The sequence below is a fragment of the Athalia rosae genome, chromosome 2, assembly GCF_917208135.1.
Source record: "Athalia rosae chromosome 2, iyAthRosa1.1, whole genome shotgun sequence".
In the NCBI taxonomy this organism is placed as follows: domain Eukaryota; kingdom Metazoa; phylum Arthropoda; class Insecta; order Hymenoptera; family Athaliidae; genus Athalia; species Athalia rosae.
Genome location: NC_064027.1, coordinates 5,897,252 through 5,923,793, shown reverse-complemented (window position 1 = coordinate 5,923,793; position 26,542 = coordinate 5,897,252). Strand labels below are relative to the sequence as shown.

Genomic DNA, 26,542 nt, shown 5'->3' with positions numbered 1-26,542 from the left:
CCATCTGAAAACTTTCCCGTTCTCCGCAGCTAGACGGTACGAGTAAACTTGGTTATCTGCAACGCGTTATGTAGAATGAAAATGGGGGGAGGGGGGGAGGGGGCGGAATAGATTTTCACAACATTTTTCAACGAATTCGCCCCGCATGTCTTCTCCGAATATTTATTGCGAAGAAATTTAAGATTCGCCGTCATTGGCCGTTTAGATAACGGACGGGGGGCGTTAGAGTGAGATTTTCGATTGAAATTCTTCCGAATACACTTGTGATAAAAATCGTTACGCGGTTCGTACCGTGTCGTTAAACGTTTCACTCGGTTAAAACGCAGAGTTTAAACGATATTCGCACGCAGAAAAAGGGGCGTGAGATTTTTGTCAAATTTGTGCAACGCGATAAAATTTGACCCGTCGAATCGTGAAAGACAATTTTACGAAGGAAATAAAAAAATTGGACTCCGGAGCGGAGCGATCGCTCGCTCCCAGAGGAGTCGCCCGGAATCCTGAGATCCGCGCGAAATGCAAAATACCTGTTCAGCGATCCATCGAATACCACGTGCCTCGGAATGTACATTTTTCGCGGCACTCTTCGCCCACAGAATTTACCGCGGTGAGAAGAATTTCGCGGAAAAAATTATAGTCGTAATTAACATCAAGCCGTCCCGTTTTCACGCGTTTACGCTCATGATGTTACCTGCAGCGACACACACGCCCCACACGTAACGATATTATATAGCCTTTGTTTCTAATTACAAAGGATTCGTTAGCGTCGTTGACAATGGTATAGTAAAATCCGGCGTACAATTTATGCGCGGCTGCATAATAATAAAGTTTCGTTTTCGCCCGTATCGTTGCAGACGACGGCGGAGTTTACATCGGAGTTGGCAGCCAGAGGTGTGACCTTGTCGAGGTACGCGGCGCAGACCTTCGACGCCGTGTGGGCTATGGCACTGGCGTTGTCAAACGCCGAAAATCATCTGAACGAACGTAACATGAGCATGACCGAGTACACGCACGGCAGACGTGACCTGGCGGACCACATTTTACGCCAACTCAGTCAGCTCAAATTCATGGGTGTATCGGTGAGTTAGTTGTTAACGGAGAGAACGTTCGAAATTGCGCGACAGCTTTGTCCCGCGTCTCGTCGAGCCCCGGGTCAAAGTTCGGCGAAGACGCATCCGCTCGAATTCATTTTCCAAATTGCCGCTAGTCGTTATTCGTGCTCGGTTGGATCCGGTGTGTATCGGGTGAGTTGATGTAAAACTGCGACAGGGATGCTCCGGTCTTGGAGATAGAAGAAAAGATGACGTGGACCGGCTAGGATCGGTGAACGTTTCATCATCTTGCGCGAGTTCATTTATTTTTATTCACCTATTTTCTCTTTACAGGGGGAGGGGCGGGCATCGATATCGTTCACAGCTAGTCAAAGACAATTAATAACGCTTAGGGGGTCCCTTACGAAGGGATGAGAATATTCGCGAGCGAATAAATGCCTGGAAATTGTTTGGATGGTATCCATCTCACTTAAGAATAGTTCGGAGGTCGGACGACGTCGCGGTTAACTCGTGCCGGACAGATGCGTGAAAACAAAACCCAGCTCCTCGGATAGGGTTGTAAGGGACACGCTCGAGGAGAGGCCAGAGGGTCGCGAAGCGGTGAAATGAGATGGGCGTGGATTTAGGCCAAAATAGTCGCAGCAACGACGACGACTCGCTCCGCTCTTTGAACCGCTTTAGTTTTCGAGGACGAAAGACGGCGTTTTTTCGGCGTTGGTCCGGAGGTGATATCGAACCGAACGCGGTAGCTGGAAATATCCCGGTCTTCGCTTGCTAAAACTTGAGACGCGTCAATCGAACGCGTTGCCGAGAGTTATGGAATTCTCCCCCGAGGGCTGCTTATACCGCGAGGAACTTTGTTATTATGACGCTTTTTCTTCCAGCGTATTTGTTGTCGTTAGAAATAAGCCGCGAATTAATATATCGAATGTGGTTCGGCGGGATCTCCTACCCCCCGGAAAAATCAATGGCGGAAATAAACCGACGCTAAGACCTTATACCGTTCGATCAACCCCTAGCGGAACGCGGGACGATTTATATGTAGTAGTTATATTGAATGAGGAACTCGCGCGAATCGCCGCCGTCATTTTGTTTCTCCTCTTCTTTTCTCCATTTTTTTCACGTTAGGGGGGCTAATTTTTCCGCTGTGTAAATAATTTTCGGCCTCGTCGTCCCCGCTTGTAAGAACGCGGGGAGGCGATCGTCGATAGCGAAATGGAGGTTCAATCTGACGGAATAATAGCGTAAATTGAAAATAAACTCAGTCGCCCGTTCGCTAAGGGTGTTTTCTACTGTATAGTCTGTTCATAATATGATCGGCCGAACGCCTCGAGTAAAAGAAGATGACAGACTATGCCGAAGGTGAGAATATATTGTATGAAAACTCCACGTTTCGTACAATCGAGCTTCCTTTCGTACGCGATTGCCGCGGAGAGTCGAACGCGTTATTAACTCTTTTTCATTTTTGTTCCAGGGTCCCGTCTCCTTCAAAGGTGCCGATCGCATCGGAATTTCAGCTTTTTATCAGATGCACGGTAAGAGTAATTTCTGCAAATCCCTCAGATCACAGGTGCCCAGGGTAGTGTGTTCTTCATTCTAAATCGAGTCATCCGATCCCAGAGTGCACATTCAGTTCTTTCGTGCTTTTCGAATTCGTCTGATCGAAATCGACAGAAACCGAAGTGACCCCGTAGATGGCAAATAGACGAGCCACTCAACTTTTCATACCTCGCCAGTAGATTTGCGGTTCGTGTGATCTGATTTCCTCTGCACCGAAATCCATCGGGATTTTCGATTTTTTTTTTTTTTTTCAATATTTCCAAAGGGAAAAAATGAAAGAAAAAAGCAAGTAATCGACGTACGCGTACGCGGGATATTTTTGGGATGCTGACACGACGATTTGGTCGATGTGACTTTGCTTCCCAGATGTTAACGGCTTTTTTTTTTTTCTCTCGGGAACAGCATCTTTTCCAGACGCACTTCAGATAGGTCGAGTACTCGGGGATCCATACCCTATACATATATACATATTTGAATGGTGACGTTATTCCATTCGCCGATTCAATCGCTGTAAAATATATAAAGAGGTTTCTAGACGACTTTCAGGAACGCCAAGTTGAACCCCGAAGCTTCTGCAATGAAAGAGGGGAAAAAACTAAATAAGTGTAAAGGAAACGTGAAAGTTAAGTGAAATTTTGTCATAAAAAATCGACGATGGATTCGTCGAATGATATCGCGAAATGAAACCATATTACAATCCAGTGTTGGAAATTCCGGAGTTCACTTTTTTGTAAAGTGACGTAAAATTTCCCTGGTTTGAAATTCATTAACCAACGAGGCGCAGAGGAAGTTGACGATTTCGCCTTTAAATAACCGGCCAGTTGCCAATTGTATCCGGTTACGGAGAGAGCGGAGATCGAAAATTGAGAGTGTGTTTAATTGGCGTTAAGTTCGAATTAACGAAACAAACATTCGATGCACGTATGTATACACCCGGTTAAAGACGAGGGTCGCGTCGCGGTTCGTCGACGCGAATCATACCCGGGCCCGCGTCAGCTTTAACAGTCGAACGCATTTGTCGTTGAATTATCGATGATTTTGTAACGCGAGGTTCACCTGCGGAGTCTATTGTATGATATCGTACAATGTTCGTCGCGTATCTATTATGTACCGTGATATCCAACGTCAATCAATTACCCCAAATGCGAACGCCGCTGCAACACCCCGGAGGATCATGTCGCAGACTGCAGTACGTGCGATCGCTGACCGAAATATGTAGAGGCTATTTTCGAGGGGAAAAGCGGATTTCATTGCGGTCGTTATACGCTGACGGGGTCGCGCGGGCTCGTGACACGAATATACCTGTGCAGCTGAAACTTTTATCATCGTCATAGCTCCGCGAGTCCACGGCTTTGAAATGGGCGTTGGAAAATCTTTGTTTTTACAATTTTTTAATCGATTAATCTCTCAGCGGGATTTCGAACGGATTAATTATATCGAACGTTTTCTTTGAATCTGTGAAACTCGGGTGTCCGGAGTACGGAGATTCGTTGCGTAGGTACGACTGCCTTGGCACGGGATGCCGGAATTCCGGTCGAGAGAATTTCCGCGAGCGATTCGGATGTGTGCGCGCCTACTCCCCGACTCTATTTCGTTTCCAATTTAGAAACCGGCTGCAGATTCCTACTGTCAAAGCTTTAATTCTAATATATTTGCAATTAATGGATCTCCCTACAACCGACCGCAAACAGGACCCCAAGGGAGCACCTACCTTTCATGTATACGAACGCCCACACGCGAACGCTGTGTATCCACGATCTACATATACCTATGTACGTACGTACGTACATACGCGGATACGCGACCGACCGTCCTTTACCAGCCATCCGGCTATAACCCGTATTAGCAATTCACGCAGGAAAACTATTTGAATTAGTTTTCATTCCACACCTACGTACGAGCTTTTGCTTTTTACCTTTTTTGTTTTTTTTTACTCTACTCTCCTCTTCTCTCATTTTTGTTTTTACCAACCCAACCGAATCGAGGGTGTGATGTAAAAAAAAATTCTTTCAAAAACTCATTAACTCCGTCGACAGCCCCGCACGATGTGCACGTACGTACGTACGTGCATACCTGTGTGTACCGAGAGCTTTCGTACAGTATTACGTACGATATAATCTCTTGATCTCGTCAACAGGCGATTAAATTGAAGATGAATGATGGGCTTTTAATTTTTTTCTTTCAACTCGCATTTTCATGTATTTTCTTCGCTTAAACTTTATTTTTTTACCACGGTGGTTTGGGTGGACGAACCACGTTGCGTTTTAGGTACACGTAGCAATTTACACAATCGATACAACGAAAGCACGATGTTGAATTTTTTGTTTTTTTTTTATTCTCAAGTATTTTTGCGTACCGCGATATCCGGCGACGATTTGCATCCTTTTTCTCGATGTCGCCTGAGTAACGGTGTACCTAAAAAAAAGGAGAAAAAATTGAAAAAATTGTACGAACCGAGGAAAGCGACAAATATATTACATTCAACCAGAAAAAAAAAGAGGTGGAACCAGGGTGGGAAAGGAAAAAATGAAAAGGACTGTATGTGAAAAAGAAAAGTAAAAGCGAAAATTAAAAAAAGGATAAATAAATAAATAACCCAGAAAACATTGATTAAATCCACGTGGAGCAGCAGCAGCAGCTGATCCCCTTGCGACTTGTACTTCTTTGCACAGAGATGAAAAGTCAGCTCGACCGTGCAACGCGAATAAAAATAATTGGAAATACAGAAACCGGAATAATTTTAATCAAACATTCGAACGTATTTAGTAGCTCCGAAATTCAAAGTGTTCTCTTTCCGTATCTCATGTAACGCTGATTTGTCAATTTTTCAATCATCGATGAATGTTTCTTTCCTCTTCCGAGTTTCATGGAGTGAGATGAGATGGCAGCTATTCGAATCTCGTTTCGCGCACGTCGCATTTGAGAAATTGTCTATATTTCTAATTTTCTAAAAGCGTGCGTAAATCCCTCGGAAACTCGTATCAAAGTTATGATATTTATACGCCGCACATAGGCACAGGATACATAGGTATATACGTACAACCGAGGTGATGTAACGAGGTAAACTTTATACCTGTAAACTTGAGCCCTTTTCGCGATAAAATTTCACGAAAATTAAAGTCAACGTTGTAGAAATTGACAGGGCGAATACAACCGCATCGGATAAGCCCACGAAGTCGTTAAAATTTTGAGCTTTGTTATTACCCTTACACAAACACGAAAACTTATTTTACCCCACGCTAATTTAGGATAATCCGATTTAATTAGTCGTAAATAATGCGAAAAGCATCTGTAATTCTCTTTTACTCCTTCTACCCTGATGTAATCTATTCGATAAAAAGATCCCGACAATTTTCTACAACGTAATTTATCAAATTCGAGATCATTTAGTTGCGACTGATAATAAAATCATCGACTCTGTACAACGTGGTTTTTTAAAACTCGTAGATTCTGTGCGTCAGACAGCCGCTCGCTGCCCGAGTATATCGTGTTCTTGAGGAGGGTGGTCGTTTTTTTCTCGTCGGTTTTAACTCAACAAACAAGGATTACCTCGGGATTTCACCTGTCGAGTAGATAGTTGAAGGGACTTGGAAATAATTCATCTTTCAAAGGTCAAGAGATACGAACGAAATTTCTTTTTTTTTTTTTTTTTTCTACGCATCCATTTCCTCGGATATCGGAATGTATCACACGCTCCGTATACGCGCGGTTACAGGATTCGCTCTTTTGTTCCAAAAAGCGAGAGAAAAAGTAGAAAAAATAAAATAAAATAAAATAAAAAAATAAAAATGAAAGCTAGCCGCAAGCTCTCTCGAATGCGAGATGCGAAACGCGAGCTGGCTTACCGCTGATGTATTTATCGCCCCTCGTGACAAAGAAGTGAAGAAAAAAGAAAAGAAAAAAATGAGCGAAAAGAGGGAACTGAAAATCCAATGCTTCTATACTCTTCGATCCAAAAAGCCGGGAGACAAAAAACCGAAATTTCGCGAAGCTCGTCCCCCTGGGTTGTTTCTCCGGGTCGCGAGAAGCGCGTGTTCGAATATATTTGCACAGGTGGCATGTGCTCGTGTAATATTACGCAGCTCGTATTATGCTGTCATAATTCTAATCCGTTGTGCGGTGGTTGAGACGTCAACTATAAACTTGACTGGAATCCGCGGTTTTGAACGGTCCCCCGTGAAGTTAGTCAAGTTCAACGAGGAACCGCAAGCAATTCGAACTTTCAATAGCAGAAATCCAACAACTTCTTCCGCGCCTCTTTACCAACAATTTCCTCCTCCGAACTTTAAACGTCGAGGAGTCGCGTTTGATACGATGTGCGAATAAGGTGTTAATGGAGATAAAGAGACGGATATAGGTAGACGTCTGTGCGTACACTGCGCGAGAACGCGACGATCGTAATTTCGCCGCGGAGTTTGTTTCCAGTTTTTGAGGGCAGAGTGCAAATTGACCGAGTGCGGATTCGTAATCGCGCGATTATTCTACCGTGCGTATCAACCGAAAATTCTCCCCTCGCTAAAATTGGATAGAATCTCGTTCAGATTTCTGTATAACACATTATGTGCGTCACGGAAACCTTGAATCGAGCGGCTGCTAATACAACACATTTGTACATGTCGCCGAGTCGCCGAGTCCCGTGCGCTCCCGGTATACCGGTAGGTTTGAGCTAGAACATGTCGTATAAATTGCCGGTTAACTGAACCAGCTCGTAAATATCGGTCAAGATGAATAATTCATACATGTACACCAAACCTTGGTATATATATGGGCCCCGGCGGTGAGCGAAGATAACGGCACTACACGTAGTGTAGTTCCCGAAAGGACTCTATAGCTCCTTCAGCCGTTCGTACGAGTTCATTTCCACGTATCTGTACGTTAATTATAAAAAACCGAAAGAACATTGACCGGTGCGTGTGCGGTGCGTACGGCCTCGCCGCATTTCCGCTGCAGCCTGCAATTTAAGGGACAATAGAAGGAGGCCGACGTTGAAAAAAGATGAAAATACGATAATGAGAATATAATTAACGATTAAAAGCCGAAAGGGTATAACCGACATGTTTCCGGCCATTACCGCAAAAGCGAAGCTCATGGGGAATTAAAAAATCATGAAAATTACGTCGCGGTTAAAGTGGATAATGTTGTAGCTTGAAAAATTCAATATTATAAAGTGCTTTAATTTTTTAAGAACGCACGGTACGTACGTTCCACGCGCGACTTAAAAAAAAATTCATGCAATCTGAAATGTGAAATTTCTGAGAGAGCTGAAGAAAAATCAGATCAGATATCTCAATTAAATTTTTTTTAGATATCTAGCTAAATCGGAACTCATTTTCCTCGTTGATTGGTTCATGTATAAAAAACAAAAAAAAAAACATTTATACCCTCTTATAACATCTTCACTTTTTACTTTCGACGTATCACGGTTACACAAAAAGCGGAAAGTTTACCGCGCAAAGTGACGATTTTAATCAACGATATTTGCAGGGGGATGATCGACCGCCGTTGTTACTTTAACATTATCTTTTTCCATCTTGTTATGTTGATTTTGATTTTATTTCTTCCACTTTTCCCCAGACTCGTTGATTTGAAATTTGATACGGATGCAGGGCCGCTCTCGCAGGGTCTACGACATTCATTTTCCAATCAGATAATTAACGATCACACCCGATACCCGAGCGAGGGCCGTTCTCGGGGTGTCCTGAAAAGAAGAATTATAGATTGGAAGCCAGCCAGACAGCGATTCACGGGGTTGAGGCAGATGGCGGTGAACTATGACCTTTCTATCCCTTACCTTCGAACTGTCAAAATAACGGGCAGACGTACATTATACCCTACGTAAGCTCCTGCGTTAACGTGCTTTTAATACTTCGTGCTAGCTACGTGCTATTTGCCTTCCAAATTCGGTCCTTTCACCCGACAAATATACGCATAACCGCGTGTGGTTTTTATCTACTTCTCATAATTTGTTTCTGTGTTTTTTGTGTTTTTTTTTTCATTTCCATACGCCAGCAATTTGTTGAGGAAAAGATGAAAAATTCTTTATTCGCATAACAACGGAGAATTATCATCGCGCCGTTTACGATCTCTTGAAGACGAGATATCCCATTTACATCCTTCTGACCTTTCTAGTTTTCCTTCAATTAAACCCTTTGAAGGTATACATAAAAGCTCGCAGCCTCCATTACAATATATTTCTTGACGATGTTGCTTTGTAACGATATTTTTCTTCCTCGCAAGTACTCTCATATACACCGCGCGAAAATCAAAGGAATATTACTTACAGGGAATAATAACGGTATGAATTATATGCACGATGATTGCGTTCAATTTTCAACAGACATGTAGGTACGAGTAAATGGAATATTGTAAAATACGTCATGCGAGTAGAAAAGAATAATTGCAGCGGATGCTCGGCGTGATAATAGCGGAGGATATGAATTGAAAAATCTCATAGATCAAAATCGAAGGACGATATTCCGTTTTCTTCGAACGTCCCACATTGTGTAGGCCGGGCGCACAAGAGCTCCAGAGCTTCGGAGCTGGATTCCATTTAGCTTCGGTGGATTCTGATACCAACGAGTAATTAACGCTCCGTTGCCGCGTCGCCGCCATTGCACGAATAATTGCATCTCGTTATCCCTTCCTCCCCGTATATCCCCCTCCTTATTTCGCCCTTCCGCGAGTCTTAGGAGAATTAAAAGTTCATCTTAAACTCGACCTGCGTCACCTGGCTACGTATAAATGCGAAGATTTGTCCGCTTTCTCACGGCAGCGGTATATACAATATACACAATATACATGTAACTTCGAGATCGACTTATTCATATTTATATATTTTTGTATTCATGCGACTCGGTGTCGGAGTTTTTTCATTCTATTTTTTATTTATTTCCAAATTTTTGGGGATACGCGAACCCCGACGACGTCAAAGAAGAAGGTGGTAGAGAGAGGCGCGAGAGAAGGGAAGCCTGAGTAAGCCGGAATTGTAAGGGTGGTGCGGAGACGCGATGAAAAAGGGCCCTGGCAAGTTCGCCCCTATAGCCAATTACGAAAGTGATGCCTGACGTACAAGATTTTCCTTGGAATTTACTAAATTTATGGCTGTCATGCGGGGTGTGAATCCGCGAAGCCAAAAATAGGCGCTACACAGAGCCTTCGAAATTTGAAATTCAGAAACTGTTTGTACCCGATTCTCGTGCTCGCTGAAGAAACGACAAAAAAAAAAAATGAAAAAATAAAAACGAAGTTGGGCCGCATCTGCGGCGACTCTTCTCGCATACCGAGTATGCGGAAGAGGAAATAAAAAAAAAACAGAACGAATGGTACACCGAATTGTTTTTCAAAATATAATGAAACGTGTGCAGCGATATCGCTGAATAATTTACGTTTCGTGCAAACCCAGGCAAACCGTACAAGTTTATAATCGATGAACGTTCTCTCCGAACTCACGCCCGGAGGTACGATAAATTTTTGAAAAAATGTTCTAAGCTCCTAGGTATATCCCGAAAGTTTTTGGATCATGTTACGCGTTCTGGTTGTATATCACCTCTTCACGGTTACCCGCAGACGTACGCGATATCCTGTAATATACCTCAGGTATCTATAGTACATCTTCGTGTATAGCTTAATTTGGGAACAGCTGCGCACGTTGTAAGGTGGGACCTCGGATTACAAGCTCCCGAACCTCGACGTACTTACTGCAGAACGGGATCGGCTCGTTAATCTGATGAATTTTACTCATTTTCATCGTATTGATTATAAATGAAACTCTTGAACCGGATGTAATTTAGATAGACCCTCGATGTTCGGAACGACCAAATTGTTACTCCCGCGCCGCTCTTATATTTTTCTTCTCCTCTTTTGATTTTGTCTTGTATATATTTTTTTCTTTTTTTTTTTTCGTTTCCAGCTCTCCCGTCGCCCGACGTAATTTATTTTATACATTATTCCCGTTTAATTCTTAACTTTTAATTTTAATTTTGTTGTTTTTTTTTCGCTCTCTTTTTTTTACCCCTCCCCCGCCCCTGTACATACGTATATTAATTTTATTTTACTTGCGGATACTCGAAATTTTTCGGCGAAAGTTTTCTCTGGATAAAAGCTCCGAGTCTCCCGCCCCATACATTCTTTACGACGAATGTCTAACAGGTAATTTATAAGTTTAACAATGTTTAACATTCGACGATTAATAAGCGAAGTCTTAATCATGGAATTCGAGATGAGGAAGAAGAGACATCTTGAATTAGAAAAATTAGAAAATTAGAAAATTAGAAAATTAACAGCAGTCGCTTATATAGATACATAGGTAGGTATAGGTATACACCTTTACCTTTCTTGAGGTATAACCTTATATACTTTTACCAATCTCGAAAAAGTTTTATCCAATTTATACCCACGCACCGAGTCGGGGTAGCTAATGAAAAGAGTGGAAGTAAAACGCATTATAAAAGTCACTCGATCTTTTAACCCAAGCTAAACCTGACTTATATATATTTTTAACGAGCCGGCCGTGAAAGGAACCCATCATAAATGAATGAATTTATAAGTAAATTTTTTTTTTTTTTTTTTTGGACTTTTTTGTTCGAATTATTTATCGCGTTTGGAAACCATCCGATTAACTTTGCTATTACATGTGGATTAATAAACCATGTAGACGGGTAATGAAGGGATCACTGTACATCCTGAAGGTATATAGTCGCAAGTTGTAAGCCGCCTACAATTTCACCCTCGACCAGAGCTCGGTATAATAGCCAGATAGCCTCCGCGACCGAGGGTTTTCCAAGGAGAAAATGAGCGACCGGTGAAGCAACTCGGAATTATAGTCGCCGGTGCGTACTATTTCACCCCATTCGCGAGGAAAATAAAAGAAAGGTGAAGAAGAAAAGTCCTTAAATTAGTTTGGTCAATTAATTTCTGTAGTTTTCTTCTCTCCCCATTTGTCTAGCCCTCGCTTTTCGCGTTCGTATATTTCACGCTGCTTTTTTCTCCGCGGCGACGACCGACGCGGAAAAATATTTGCGGAAAATTTCGCACACCCCTACTCAGCCATTATATGTATGTAGTTGCATTAGCTGCCGAACCGATGGACCGAAAAATACGCTTGATATTCCGAAAAGGTCTCCGACGGTCAAATACAAACACGCTCGTCAAAAACAAAATCAATAAATAAACGAATGACGAACACGCGTGTCTTCGATGATGGGATTCATTTTCACGGATTCGCACCGGTTTTCGTTGTGCAAATAAAATTCATACCTCTGAGCGTTTTTCTGCTGCAGCATTAATTTCACGTTCAGATTTATTCGTCGATTCGTGACACACGTCGTTTAGCGTATAATATTAACATTTCGTGCAATAAAACTCTGTACCCAAATAATTTTCTCCAAAATTTTTCGCCCTCGAAATTACATAAATATACATATTAATATATGGCGAAAAGAAAATTCCATAAAAAGATTTTTTCTCAGCTGCGCAAACTTAATTCCAATATTTAAACGAACTTCTGCTATACCTATATACGTATACACGCTCTGAACTCTTTTGCAAATATTTCGCGAAGGATTAAAAAAAGCGGATACTACAGTTTTGCCCTATCCCCTCCCGTTAATTAACAATCCAATTATCATTTTTCCTCTCTTTTTTTGTTTTTCACTTTATCAAAGATTCTCAAATTTCTCTTGACAAAAAATTGTGCGCGCATATATTATTGTACGAGGATACCTGAAGTTCGCCATCGATTTCGCCGGAATTTTTACCCCGCAGAATACGACTTTACCGCGGCGTTACGTATAAAAAAAGGGGAAGAAATAAATTCAAAAATTATTTATTACCCGAGTAAATTAGAACACCTCATGCGGAGCCTTCTACGTATATATGTGTGCTGTCCGCAGCTATGTAGAACAAGGAAACACATAGCTGCGGTTATTATATTAAATCAATGCATCACCCCCAATGCTTGAACAACTCTTGCGAGTCGACTGTGCTTTCAAATTTTGAAGCAATATTGAAAGAGCAAAGTTGTGCGAGTATTTGTATAGTACATGATATAATGCACGGATACCTGTATGTATTTACGGGCTACATTCGTGTACGTACATATGTGAGTCGCGTGTAATTTATACACCTTTACTTTGTGTACGCACGCGGGTTTCGTTTCTCGTGGCCCTTTCCTCGTATTTATTGCTATAGTGGTCCTGAAAACGCCTACTTAAAAGCAAGCCCGTGAACATTTATTTCAATAAATATTTCTGCGGCAGTCCCTCCTTTCATTCACTGTGTTTTTTCAACCGGAGTTAAAGCTTATTGTGCTTATACCAATAGTGGCCACATTCCCAAAATAAGGGAACGGAATGATGAAGAGGGAACAAAACGGACTGAAACTTTTCGCTTTATTGGAAAGCAATAAAAATTGACGTTTGTTGCCCCGGAACGGAGCATCCTTCAATTTATGTTAGGAGAATGAATTTTTTGATTTTTTCTAGAAAATTCAACCTGAGTTTCCGTTCTGCACGGTCGAGTAACACGAATAAATACCTTTAAAAATATGTATAAATTCGATCTCTACATCGAATTCTGGAATTAAAAAAAATTATTTACGAGCAGAAAAATGCGCATTTGCGTTGATAATATTGAGTAGTTGGTGAGATATATTTTGAAGATACAGAAGGAACCTAACAATAAGACGAGACACTCAGTGAACGCGAGGGTGAGGGCGTGCTATCATGTTTTCTCTCTCCGAAAAGCGTGAAAGTTCCGATAACTTGATCAGTTTTATAGATAGATTAATTTGACCTCCGAATTCAGATTCCTGAGGTCAAAATACAAGAATAGCATATGACATGGAATATTTTTTTTAACCCCAAAGTTGAAAAAAACTCCAAGGGGCTTTTGGATGTTTTCGATTTTTGGGCCAAAAATTAAGTATTTTCAAAATCGTTCATATGGCACTTTTCTGACGTATTTTGACCTCAGGAATCCAAATCTGAAAGAAAAATTGATCTATCTCGAAAATTGACCGAGTTATCGTCAATTTTCAGCTTTTTGGGGTCAAAAATAAAAAATTGATTTTTCAGTCTATCTTTATGCAATTTGAGCTCAGGAATCCGAATCCGAAAGAAAAATTGATCGATCTTGAAAAATGATCGAGTTATCCCCATTTTTTCGCGATTTTTGGCATAAATTTGAGGATATCTCGAAGGGAAAAAATCGTTGCTCAATTTGGACAACGGATTCGTGTTCCTGAGGTCAAAATACATAAGAAAAGTGCTATACGATCAATTTTAAAAAATAAAAATTTTCGACCAAAATTTGAGATTTTTCCAAGGGGTACCCCTTACGATTTTTTCAAATTTTGGCCAAAAATTTTTATTTTTTAAAATTGATCGTATGGCACTTTTCTTATGTATTTTGACCTCAGGAACACGAATCCGTTGTCCAAATTGAGCTACGATTTTTTCCCTTCGAGATATCCTCAAATGTATGCTTAAAAAAGCGCAAAATCAGCGATAACTCGATCATTTTCATAGATAGATCAATTTTTCTTTCAGATTCGGATTCCTGAGATCAAAATACACAAGAATAGCACATAAAAAAAAATATGTTTTTTTGACCCAAAATCGACAAAAATCCAAGGATCCTTTGGATTTTTTCGATTTTTGGGCCAAAAATGAAGTATCTGAAAAAACCGATTGTATGACACTATTCAAATGTTTTTTGACCCCAGGAACACGAATCCGTCGACTGAATTGAACTATGAATTTTTCCCATCGAGATATCTCAATATTTCTGCTCCAAAAAGCGAAAAATTGCGAACCAACGCAACAGTGCAATGCTAGTTCGGAAAAAAAAATAGACTGGAATTCTTTATAAACCATAAAATGTCGCTCATATTTACCAGCATTTTCACAATTCATTTAAGAAATTAAGGAGTTATGATAAGATCCAATGGAAAAAATTAATAGAATGTTCGCTGATAATGAAATGGAGAAGGAAATCAGTTCATTTCTCATTCTACCATCAATACTGAATGGTTCAATTACATTACCCTGACGTTCAGAATAATACTGAGCCGAAAATTTACCCTCGAATCATAATCCGTTGCCATCTAAATTATTCAAATATTTACCAAATAAAACGTTACAATATGACAATATATCGTCGGTTTTGGTTCGTCGAGGGAGTTAATTCACCCGACCGAAAATCTTGCCGGGTGTAAGAGTCGAGTCGTCCACGTCAATCCGTTGATTTGATCGAAACTTTCTTCCATCTTTTTGGCGTTGATAACGTGTGCATTTCCCGATAATTATTTTCAGGCCACACTCTGAGGAGAATAGCGATTTACACGCCGACAAACGGAAGTTTGACGATGACTTGCGCGGGTTGTGCGTCTCCTCAATGGCCAGGTGAACATCCCCCAGCCGCTCGCCGCGTGTGCCGGTAATGTATATGAATTATATTATAAAAGTTGAAAATACGTATAACAAAAATAATATTATGCTAAAATAAATTAAATTCCCTCGGTGATGATGTACCACTGAAGAGTTCAGAGAGCATAAAACGACGACGCGATGACGTTTTATCGGGCAAAATAATAACGCGAATATAGATACACTATAGGTATACGTACGTACGTACGTATACGTATGCGCTATATAAGTTATATACCTACAGTTTTTAATTGACGGTTGTTTTGTTTTAATTGTCATCCGCAGCGGACTCCCTCCCAACTGCTCCTCCCCCAGCTAATTAGTATAACATGGAATATTTTTAGGCTCAGGGTAGTGACGGTCGCTCCGGGAGCGTTCTTGGCTGTCACCTGCCTCGCCAGCGTTGGAGTCACCCTGGCTCTCGCCTTTCTCGCCTTCAATCTCCATTTTCGAAAGCACAAGTGAGTTTTCAAAGTCTCGTTCCACCTCTTTCGTATTTCTCCTCTTCTTCTTCTTTTTTTTTCTCTTTCCTGCTGACGCTATCACCTCAAATCACCGACTTAGACAAGGTCGGCAGACTCGGCATAAAAATTTCAACAGTCATAACGAAATATGCAAATGTCGACAAAAAAAAAAAAAACCGCAACAAAATTGGTACGACCGATCGATCGTTCTTCCTCATCCTTTCATCCAAAAAGGACGGTTTCTCTCGAATCGCCCCCAAAAATTGCGATATAATCTGATCGTCAATGAATCGAATCCAAATACAAGCAAATGGCGGGAAAAAGTTCCTCTTCAGCTTAATTGCCCAAGACGAAAATGTCAGAGAGAAGAAAAACGAAAAGAGAGAAGAATTCGTTTAAAGAAAGTTATCGATGTGTCAAATGTGAAATGAAACGCCTCGTTTGCCAACAGAAGCATAAAACTGTCGAGTCCAAAGTTGAACAACATAGCAGCGGTTGGTTGCGCCCTCGTATACGGAGCCGTTATACTTTTGGGTCTGGACCACGCTACCCTCTCAGACAGCGACGCTTACTTTCCCATAGTTTGTACGGTAAGATCGAATCAAAATATATCTACAAAAGTTATGGCCGCCATATTCTTAAACTCCGCACCGCCTTCCAGTTCCCATACCCCGAGGCGATATCACGTCTGTAATATCACCTCGATATAATGAGCTCCGCGGTAGCTAACAATGAATGGAAAAATTAAACGACACGTAGATTTAATGGTAATAATAATGATTTGAAAAGTTTCGCCGTAACTACATCGTATTATACCGCCGAAGCTGCGCGAGTAAAAGCTTCTTATTTCTGAGTAAAAAAGAAAAAATCAAACGAACGTGTAAAATGAGAATGAAAAACCTTCCGACGCGCGATTCGGTTCGAATACATCCGATAGACGTATAGAGAAGAGATGAAAATAGTATAATTGATAGTTTTTTGTTTTGAAATTGAAAAACGATTTATTTCTGTATGAAAAACTGAGATATATCGCGAATGAAATTCTCAGTGCGCCTATTGTACGGTATACCATATCATGAAAAGCCAATCAAATCGAACAAAACACCGTCCCAGTAATGACTCTTCTCACGCGATGGGATATCCCTGCAGAAAGAGGAGAACTTGAAAAGAATAGCGCGCCGCCCCGTTTATACGACGCGATAATTTTCAGTTATTGTTGAAGATTTTTTTCCATCCTTTTCGTACGAACGCGTCGAGTCAAACGATGCGCACGATAATCCTGCAGCCCCCACAAAGAGGTGTGTCTATATCTAGGTCTATTTATCCAGGCCAGGGTTTACCTTCTATCCGCCGGATTTTCACTCGCTTTCGGTTCGATGTTCACCAAGACTTACAGAGTGCACAGGATATTCACAAGGAGTAGAAGTGGGGTCGTTAAAAACAAGGTGAATATGAAAATGAAGAAAATGAAAGTATACACATTTTTTAACGATAAATGTTAGGATGATCTTTCGAAAATTGAAATAATCTCCGCAAAGTTCACCCCCGAAATTCGAATCGTCTACTGGTTTCAAAAATCTTGTCGAACTCGGTTCGTCCAAGTTCTGTAATGAACAGTGAAGCTAATTTTCCAGTTACTGCAAGACACTCAGCTGATAAGCCTGATATTCGTCTTGCTTCTGATCGATGGATTGGTGGTGACCTTGTGGGTGACCTTAGACCCTATGCAGAGACACCTTCGCAATTTAACCCTTGAGATCAGCTCGCAAGATCGTGGTGTCGTATATCAGCCCCAGGTAAGACACACGGAGTATTATCATTAGGCGCTATCAAGGGGAGGCCATAGCCTGTTGCGAAACAATTATCATTAACGAGGTCTAATTAACCTTAGCCGTCTTGCGCAGGTGGAGGTCTGCAGGTCTCAACATACGAACGGTTGGCTGGGGGCGCTCTACGCCTACAAGGGTCTTCTACTCGTCGTCGGGGTATACATGGCCTGGGAAACGAGGTTTGCGCCGTCGTCACTACGCGTATATGGGGCATTCCACGTCGAACGGGCTACTTTTTACAAAATAATTTCTCAATCGCCGATTTCGACGTTTCCGTTATTTTCAATATCTGTGTCCCGGTGGACTGCGCGTGATTTCTAAGGCCTCTCAAGACGTCGAAAAAGATTCGTACGAGTCCAGAAAATATTTTGGAAAAAGTGGTGGTGGTGGGGAAAAATGCCCCATATATATGACGTTATATCCACACCAATAGCTTCAATAAATTGACGAGAAGAGAACGTCCACGAATTGTTTTCAGACACGTGAAAATTCCGGCTTTGAACGACTCCCAGTACATCGGTATGAGCGTTTACTCCGTGGTGATAACTTCGGTAATCGTCGTAGTTCTTGCCAATTTAATGTCCGATCGAGCGACGCTGGCTTTTGTCACGATAACAGCTCTCATTCTCGCGTCTACAACCTCGACCCTGGCGCTTCTATTTCTACCGCAATTGGCGAATATTTTAGCCGGCGAAAGGGCCGATCCCGTAGTCCAAAGTTTAGGACTTAAAATCGAATGCAATACCAGAAGATTCGTCACCGACGACCGAAGGTGCAATTTCATATTCAATTTCTTCAGTTCCCAGGAGAAACGTCCTCGGTGTAGTCTGATAACATTTTTATCATACAGGGAGTTGCAGTACAGAGTGGAGGTTCAGAATCGAGTGTATCGCAAGGAGATGGCTCAGCTCGAACTCGAGTTAGCGAGATTGGAAAAGCAGCTCGGTGAGGAACCTCCGGGGCCGTCGCACGCGTCTTCGAACGCGTCTCTTCCCCAAAGAAATCCGAGCATAGGAGGAGGACTGCCTCTTTTATTGCTGAGCGTTTTGCCGCCGGTAATTCCGCGAGCGAGTTGGCCGTCCGCTGACCCATCCGGTAAGAACATCACCTCGTGTATACGTACATCGAATAAGGTCCGTGCTATTACGTACGGGGGATGAATGAAACGAGCAATTTTCTCATACCCGATACACCTCAAAAACGGCATTTGCATTTTCCTCTGCTCATTCAACCGGAATGAGTTTTATATCGGCAACCGTCGATATGAACGAAATATACGCGACGCGACGGGACGTACACTGTACCCTGCAGACGTCTATATGAAACATCTGTGTAATACAGGATCAGAGCGAATTCGAGCGAACGAAGTCTACGAGATCGGCGAAATCGTTTTACAAGTTTTCGCTTCGCAGATATTATGCTCTATACTATACATACCTGTATATGCTATACGTACTCGTGTGTACCCTTCGTGCTGCTGTACTGTCTTCTCAACAGCTAGGCTTAAGGGAAATACGAAATGTAATTTATTTATCTATCCTATCAAGTCTGGAGGGGGATTCCTTTGCAAAAGAGCGACCGAACGTGAATATGCGGGTCTCTTTGAGGGTGACTGAAGATAATAATCGTTGAGATCATTTTTTCGGTTTTTTGTTTCCTTCCTCTTTTTTTTTATTTTATTAAAAAAAAAAATATCGAAAAGGGAAACGCGCACACGCTTCGGAGTATTGAGGAAATAATGTAGTCGACGATTTTTCTGTAATTTCCCAAAGGATTCTTTGCGGGGGTTGGAAAATTTGAAGGACACGGTGATAAAAAGAGATGGAATGATTAATGAGACAAATTGAAGATGCGTTCGACGGAGTTGCACTTTTTCAACTGGCCAGACCATTTTTCACTTAAAATAAATGTGTGCAATATTATGTTACGTACGTTCAAACCTTATCTTGATATCACGGACCTTTGAGAAACTTCGTTCAAAGGATATAACATAACTACATTCTCGCTGTCGTTTTCATCGTTCAGGTACCTCTCAAAGGTGAAAATTTCCGTATTACTGCACGACCATAGTTAAATGAACGTCGTTCTTGTCTTATTCCACATAGAAAATGAAACTTATCAAGTATGACATTTATATTCATACCGCAATAGCAATCTATACTGCTATAATAGTTGATACATATTTCGAAAAATTTCAACCTTGTCCTCAATTCTGTCTCTATTCTGATTTATATATATATATGGAAACAACAAAGAAACCGACAAAGCACACATAGTTTATTTAAATCCAAAATAACTTTCAATATATACATATATACATAGATATCACCAGTTGTCCTTTCGATGTAAATACACCGTTTATTTAAATACTTCAAAATTTACAACTTACTGTTCGTACTTCTACTATGCCGAACACCCTGCATAGCGTATATATAAATTGCACGAATCCTGTGAAAAAATTCCGACCCCCTAGTTGACCCCGAGCAACTTCTTCGCCTGCGGGGTGGTGAGAACACTGCAACATTTTTATCTTCTAACAACGAACTTGTTTGTTTGTTCTATTTCGTGTTATTTTCATCCGATGATTATCATCGCCCATCCCCGTATCCGAGTATACACCTGAGCAATTAGGGTGGGGTCCTCTTTCCCTGCAACCCCATTACTATGTACACGTCCTCCTGGAACCTATAGGCATGCGCCGCGGAACCGTAGCCTTTAGCAGTCAACCGGATTTGGAGGATGGTCCGCGAAGGAGCTTGGCGGACATCTACAAACTCCATCAACGGAGGGAAACGGAAGGACCGAACAGACTCGGCGTATTTCACAGACTCTTCAGTCTGTTCGGTAGTCGACCGAATAGTAGGAAAACGTCGACCGCATCGTTCACCGGTGAGTCGAACAAACCGTACAAAGAATGAAATGAAATCCTATCTACGAATGAGCACGATCGACGAAGTAAAGAACGAAAAAAACAAAACGGTTAACGTTTCATCAAATGACGCAAAGCCAAAGAATTCACCGTAGCTCTGATTATATTGTACGTAGTACGACGGTGTATACCTGTGTACTTATTTCTGCAGATTACACTCCCGCGAGACTTTACTCCAATTGTATTTCTCCTTTGAAGTTAGATGGACCGACGACGGACTGAACACAAAGAAAGAAAGAAAGAATTTTTTAGAGCCGAATGGATTCGCAAATATACCCCGAAACGATATAGTAGCTCTCTAGAACTCAATGTCATGTAATGTGTAATAATGGGAGTCGTAACTAACGACTACGGTGTAACTGTTATTTGTACCAGTAGAGAGTAATTAAGAGTATATACCTTACGTATCAGCAGTACCTGATCGTTTGGTACGTTAAATTTAGCGCGATTCACGGCTCGCTAATGAACCTTGCAATGGGGACGATTAACGACCGTTATTAACATGGTTCAGGGGTGGCCTCTGCGTTGCGTGTTCACATGGGGTACATCGCTGGCCTGGTTCCCGGTACAAAGGCTGCCTCTACGTGTCAGGTTGACACTCAAGGCACGCGTCACCCTCATCCCCGATGCGGATCCGGACCGATCATCAGCATAACCAGCGAGGAAGATCGCAGGTTGAGTTTGGGCCTCCAGAGAAAAGAGTGCAGCGAACCCAGGGTCAATTTTACGCTACCGCCACGTGAGTGGGGAGAACAAAAATTTTTCCAATGAAATTACCGCCTCCGTTGAGTCGGATCTTATCGGCGAAACGTCCGTCCATGCCCGTGATTTGTGTTTCCGTAGATTGTAGCACGAGTCAGTCGTCGTCGCGAGAAAAAATTCGCGGATCCCCGCGATTCCCGCATCGCATAGTTCCGGCGAACAGTCTCGGGGCGATATCGGCGTTGGGTTTAAATCAGCCGCACCGATGGCGTTCAATGGAAGTTGCCGCGACGAGTCCGAAGCCGACCCAAATTCCCCGTGGGGCGTCTCTGAGCCCGAACTGCGACGTTTGGGCAACTTCGGAGGTCGGAATACCTCTGAGTGACCTTGCCAACAGTGCGAGGGGTAGAAGACCGCCCGAAACGTTGGCTCTGACTATTCCGGCCGTTTCCGACGCAAGTCCGGACAGTTGGTTGGGCAGCGATTTGCGGATGCTATTTAAAGAAGCCAACGGAATTCCCGGTGCCGATTTCAGCCCCGAAATCGACAAGGCATATGGTATTAAAAATGAACTGCAATTCTTGAAGACCGTACATATAAAAGTGTCCGATGATCTGGTCAACGGAAAAAGTAGGACCCTTGATTCGGCCCGTAATTCTCCCGTGGAATCTAACGACGTCGTTTCGCCGGAAGAAGTCATCGTCAAAGGATCGCAAAACTCGGGCCCTTCTCTCCAGCCGCAAGACGACCTCAAAGATGTTCACAGGCCTGCGCCCGCAACGATATCGTTTGACGAGGAAAAACAGGGAACGGTATAAATTTGTATTCTGTGTGTTCCTTAGTCGTGTGCCAATCAAGTCCCGCAGGAATACCGATCGTATTGTCGTGACGGGATACATAGTATGTCCGTAATTTCCGAGTATGCAGATGTATACACGGTGCTGCAGCGGTTTCCAGTTGAGAGTAGGTATGTAATAAGAAAAAATAATAGTTATAATAAATAAAAAAGAATACCGTTCGACTGGATCTCCTAATGCGTATCTTCCGTACTCTATACTGTTTATGGAGTGAAGTAGATAAATGGTTAGAGAATTTAGTAGAGTGGAAAAAAGTTGACAGATAAGGATGAGAGAAATATAGGAGAAGAAGAAAAAAAAAAAATCAATCGCTAAAATACAATCATTTCTTCCATTAAATACCATCCCTTATTTTCGGGGGCCAATAAATCAGAGGAAATTGTTATATAATTAAGACGTGCGAGATGTAGTGGAGTTTCTTCAGCTGCACTCCGAAGGGGGCTAGTCGATCGATATTTTGGCAAATGGTGTCTGGTCGTCGTCGCTCCACGAGGATGTGGAAGACGGATGGATATGCGTTAAATCAGTTAGCGTTTTACCGATATCCATTTGGTCCCAGAGACCCTTTCGCACTTATCCATATATGCATGGACACGTGCGGCAAAAGGAATAGACGCATGATCAGAAGGATGAAAATTTTTCGAGATTTGTGTGAAGAAAAAAAAAAAAAAACAATAATTTAATTCTGCGGGCCCAGAGTAAAAAGTGTTCAGAGCTCCCTCTCTAGTACCTGCACTGGCGTGTGATATCGCGTGGTCTCTCTATAATTGTTGTATAAATAGGTAAATCAATATTGATGATTGAAAAAACAAACAGTGAACACATGAAAAATAAACCAACCCCAAGATCTCCATACGCGATAAAAAAAAAATGCAAATTGGAAATCAAAGATCAGGATAGATCTGTACGCATATTTTCGTGTTCCTAAGTATAGATGTACCGTCAGTGACGCATCGCCTAATTTTCAACTATGATTTTTCTTCTTTTTCTTTTCAATGGGGAGATCTAACTGATTAACTTTTTCGTATTTACATACGTGTCTCGATGTGTCAATCAGTGAATCTTTAAATACTAAGCAATAACCAGCATTGTCTGTGCAATAATCGTAAGAAAATACAATATGATAATATAGGTATACTATATAAATATAAAAATATAAATATATATATATATTATTATATATTATATTGGCAACTTTTTCTCATCCTCCTTGCATATTTTTCTATTAATCATTTCTTTTTCTACGACGCCGTATCGTTGTTGGTATAAAAATTGTTGACTTATAGTTCCCTACACATATTTTATCAGCTGTAATTATAGGTACAAATTATTGTTAATTGCTTGAACACGAGGTAAATTTTCTTTCTTCACGATCCCATATTGTGAATCAATGGCTCATATGTTAAAGATACTCGATTGTACATTAAATTTCATGAATATTATTTAGTTCTATAAAATTCTGAATATTTCTTGAAAATATCATTGTATTTACGATATTCTACTTTTGGTGAGAATTTTGAAACATGGAAAAAAAACTAATCACGAGCAATTTGTTGAAATAAATATTTCTTTACCCAGACAACACTCTATACGTCGCTACCGTAAAGTATTTTTTTTTAGTAATTTCTCGATCGTCGGTAAAATAAATTTATACTCGCAGTTGGGAATTACCAGCAATAGAATTCTACTTTTGACGATCGAATGAAATCGGATCTCTGATAAAATAGGTATTTATTGGCTTTTTATTAACTGATGATACATCTCCTCAGTTCGGATAACGCTGCCATCTGTCATTGAACTTAGGGGATCGGTGGAGGTTGGTGATCCCAAGTCATAAGCATAAGAAAGCACGAGCCCAGCAGAACTGCACGGAGACATGATCAATTCTGTCCTCCGGCTTTCGTGTGGTGTGTCGTCGCGTGTAATGAATTTGAAAAATATGTGATTTAGTAACAGTAATAACAGCAAAGCAGGGTCTAATTAGGGGTGAGAATGTTGTCATTTTTTTCTAATTCATGTCGCGGATATGTGAGTCACAGAGCAAAACGGTCGATTCGTAATCTCCGAAAATATACGGTACGTTGAAAACCTAACCTAATCTGAGGAACCATCGTCGTCGCTATCGGTAAATATAACTTAATATTTCACACAGAATACTAATTTCAGACTCAGCCAGTCGCGGTTGAAATACCGTTGACAGAAACACCGATCGCGAAGGAGCCCAAGCTTATAATAAAATGCAAGAATTCAGCTCTTGACTTTTATGACGCGCCTCAAAACCAACACAATCATTTCACGCCAATCGTACTTGCTTCGAGGGGATGGCTCCACAGAAAATCAGCGAATGATTATTTTATACTTTACCCTGATGGATCTGTGCGTAACTAAAATTACAAATAATTACTATTATTTCGTTTGAACACGTCTGTGATCACGTGCGGTTCTCTTGCTCATGGTTTGGAAATTGATATATTTTAGAAAGTCATTCGTTATTTAAGTGAGAACAGCCAAATTGCACCCATTTTAGATTTTAAGCTAATCTCGGATGAAATTCTGATCACAGCCTGAAAGTCCGTCAACAGATTTGGACCCAACAATTACCTTCGAAGAGTCCAATTTGAGTAGGCAGATACTTGATAATTTAAAAGAAAATGATCTGAAATATCCATCAGCAATCCAGAGAAAATCAATTCCTGTTTTACTATCTGGAAAAAATAGTGTGATAGCAGCTGAAACCGGATGCGGAAAGACGTTAGCCTACTTGCTCCCTGTGCTAGAGCAAATTACAAGGTGGAAACACCTGAGTCCTGATAGGAATGTCAATGCGCCACTGGGTCTCATTTTATCACCAAGTAGAGACTTGACCTCCCAACTCGGGGTCCGTATCAGTTTCAAGATCTCTTTAAAAGTCTGCGAATTAAAGAGTAAAGTGGGGGGAGGGGGGGAGGGTAAAATAAGGATTCAATGACGCCTCGTTACTTTTTTCAGGCGGTAGCGAAAAAAATTGCTGCTGATACAGGAATAAAAATAAGAGTGGTAATCGGAGGGAAAACGAAACAGCTAATGATAAATCCATTGGTTGACGATATCGATTTGTTAATCGGCAGTTTTGGGGCAGTCAGTAAATTGACGAACAGTGGTGTATACGATATGACATTCGTAAGACACGTGGTTCTCGATGAAGCTGATACCCTTTTCGATGAAAGCTTTGTTGCGCAATTGAGACATTTTTTGAAAAAAATCAGAGTGAGTTTGGCAAATGAACGTAAATCACATTTTTTACCGGTTGAGAAATGCAACATTTTTTAATCTATTTACCGCAAAAAGTTCAGCTTCGCCGGTCCAGAATCCCCGGATGAATTTCCCCGTAGCTCACAAATGACGCTCGTTTCGGCAACGATGCCACACTCGCTACCCGAAGTACTCGACGAAATCGTTAATGTGAGAGATTTGTACAATTGATTTTCGCAAAAACTTCAACGAGAAACGTATAAGATAAAATATTTATCCTCTCTGTACAGACCGATTCCCTGACTCATTTGACAAGCGAAAAACTTCATTACGTACTTCCGCAAGTAACGCAAAAATTTATTCGATTAAACCAGTCGGCGAGAGCGCCGGAAATTTTGAGAATAGTCAAAGGAAATATTGCAAAGGGGTGGCAAACCCTCGTATTCTGCAATACCACAAAATCCGCCGAATGGCTCTTTCTCTTTTTGAGCGAAATGGGAATACGCTGTTGTTGCACCCATGGTGCTGTACCCGCACGTCTGCGGCTGGATAAATTCGCACAATTTCAACATGGCGAAGTCAGCGTTCTTACCACCACCGATGCCTGCTCCAGAGGACTGGACACCGTCAATGTCAGGCACGTCGTCAATTTCGACTTCCCGCTGTACACGGCTGATTATATTCACAGGTAATTTTTCGTATCGACGATTCAGTGGTTTCGAGGATTCAGGATCAGTTCTCAGGTAAGTCACTCTTTGAAACCAATTTAAAAATTTCTTCTGTCCAGGTGCGGAAGAACCGGAAGATTAGGGAACAACGAGAGGTGTTACATAACAAATTTCATATCGAGCGAGAGAGACGTGAAGCTGCTTCAACGAATCGAGGAGTCTATTAGGACCTCATCCCCACTGCCAAACGTTAATGCAAACATAACGAAAATAATAATAAACACAATTCAACATAATATAAACAAGGCGCAAAAACAAGCTACTGCACACTACGGGGCAGATATATTGGCGAAAAGGTGAAGAGGATCTGTGTAAATAACGAATCAATAAATTTGTATGATAATCATGTTGGTTCTGTCGTTTTATTACGTTATCGTTGTATCGCGAATCGCGCTATAAGTCTCGGGGCTGAAAGAGTCGCGAGGAAATCCCGCGAACAATCCATCAAAGGAGATTACAAGAAGAATTTAGTAGTTTCGTTTCGCAATGTAGCGAGGAAAGCTAACCGACTAACGAACGTGTAATTGCTATACTACGTTACGCACCGTTCCGACTAAAACTTTCTACCACGTAACAATAGGAGGGCGATTCGCCAGCCGCGATATCGAAGCGATCTTGTTTTTCATTATTAAACGAATACCCACGAAATCTCATTCGTTAACTTGAGTGTAATGTCGGTATAACTGCGAAGCGATCAAAGTTCAAATTTAACATAAAATCTACAGGAAGCTCGCAACGTGGATGAAATCCATATCCGCTTCGGTCTTG

At 41.5% G+C, this 26,542-nt stretch overlaps 2 protein-coding genes across 4 annotated transcripts in view; both read left to right on the top strand.

The window, feature by feature from the left end:
* The window catches only part of LOC105684544 (gamma-aminobutyric acid type B receptor subunit 2), a 91,429-nt gene extending 68,722 nt beyond the window's left edge, over positions 1-22,707 (top strand). For 2 of the 3 annotated variants that reach the window (XM_048649183.1, XM_048649185.1), the window contains 13 exons: positions 852-1,076; positions 2,524-2,584; positions 14,921-15,044; positions 15,379-15,495; positions 15,950-16,088; positions 16,827-16,943; positions 17,133-17,294; positions 17,403-17,506; positions 17,806-18,099; positions 18,178-18,422; positions 20,019-20,216; positions 20,768-20,995; positions 21,100-22,707. In XM_048649183.1, the coding sequence (XP_048505140.1) occupies positions 852-1,076; positions 2,524-2,584; positions 14,921-15,044; positions 15,379-15,495; positions 15,950-16,088; positions 16,827-16,943; positions 17,133-17,294; positions 17,403-17,506; positions 17,806-18,099; positions 18,178-18,422; positions 20,019-20,216; positions 20,768-20,995; positions 21,100-21,776 (2,691 nt within the window). In that variant the 3' untranslated portion in view covers positions 21,777-22,707. Of the gene's footprint in view, positions 1-851; positions 1,077-2,523; positions 2,585-14,920; positions 15,045-15,378; positions 15,496-15,949; positions 16,089-16,826; positions 16,944-17,132; positions 17,295-17,402; positions 17,507-17,805; positions 18,100-18,177; positions 18,423-19,352; positions 19,366-20,018; positions 20,217-20,767; positions 20,996-21,099 lie in introns of those variants that run through there. The other variant, XM_048649184.1, reaches the window with a different exon arrangement.
* A 942-nt stretch (positions 22,708-23,649) lies between these two features.
* Positions 23,650-26,120, top strand: LOC105684575 (probable ATP-dependent RNA helicase DDX28). The gene is made up of 7 exons (XM_012398034.3): positions 23,650-23,891; positions 23,982-24,191; positions 24,379-24,693; positions 24,804-25,061; positions 25,143-25,256; positions 25,337-25,734; positions 25,834-26,120. Exons 1-7 carry the CDS (start codon positions 23,808-23,810, stop codon positions 26,072-26,074), a joined length of 1,620 nt encoding a protein of 539 aa, XP_012253457.2. The 5' UTR covers positions 23,650-23,807; the 3' UTR covers positions 26,075-26,120.
* The last annotated feature ends 422 nt before the right edge of the window (positions 26,121-26,542 follow it).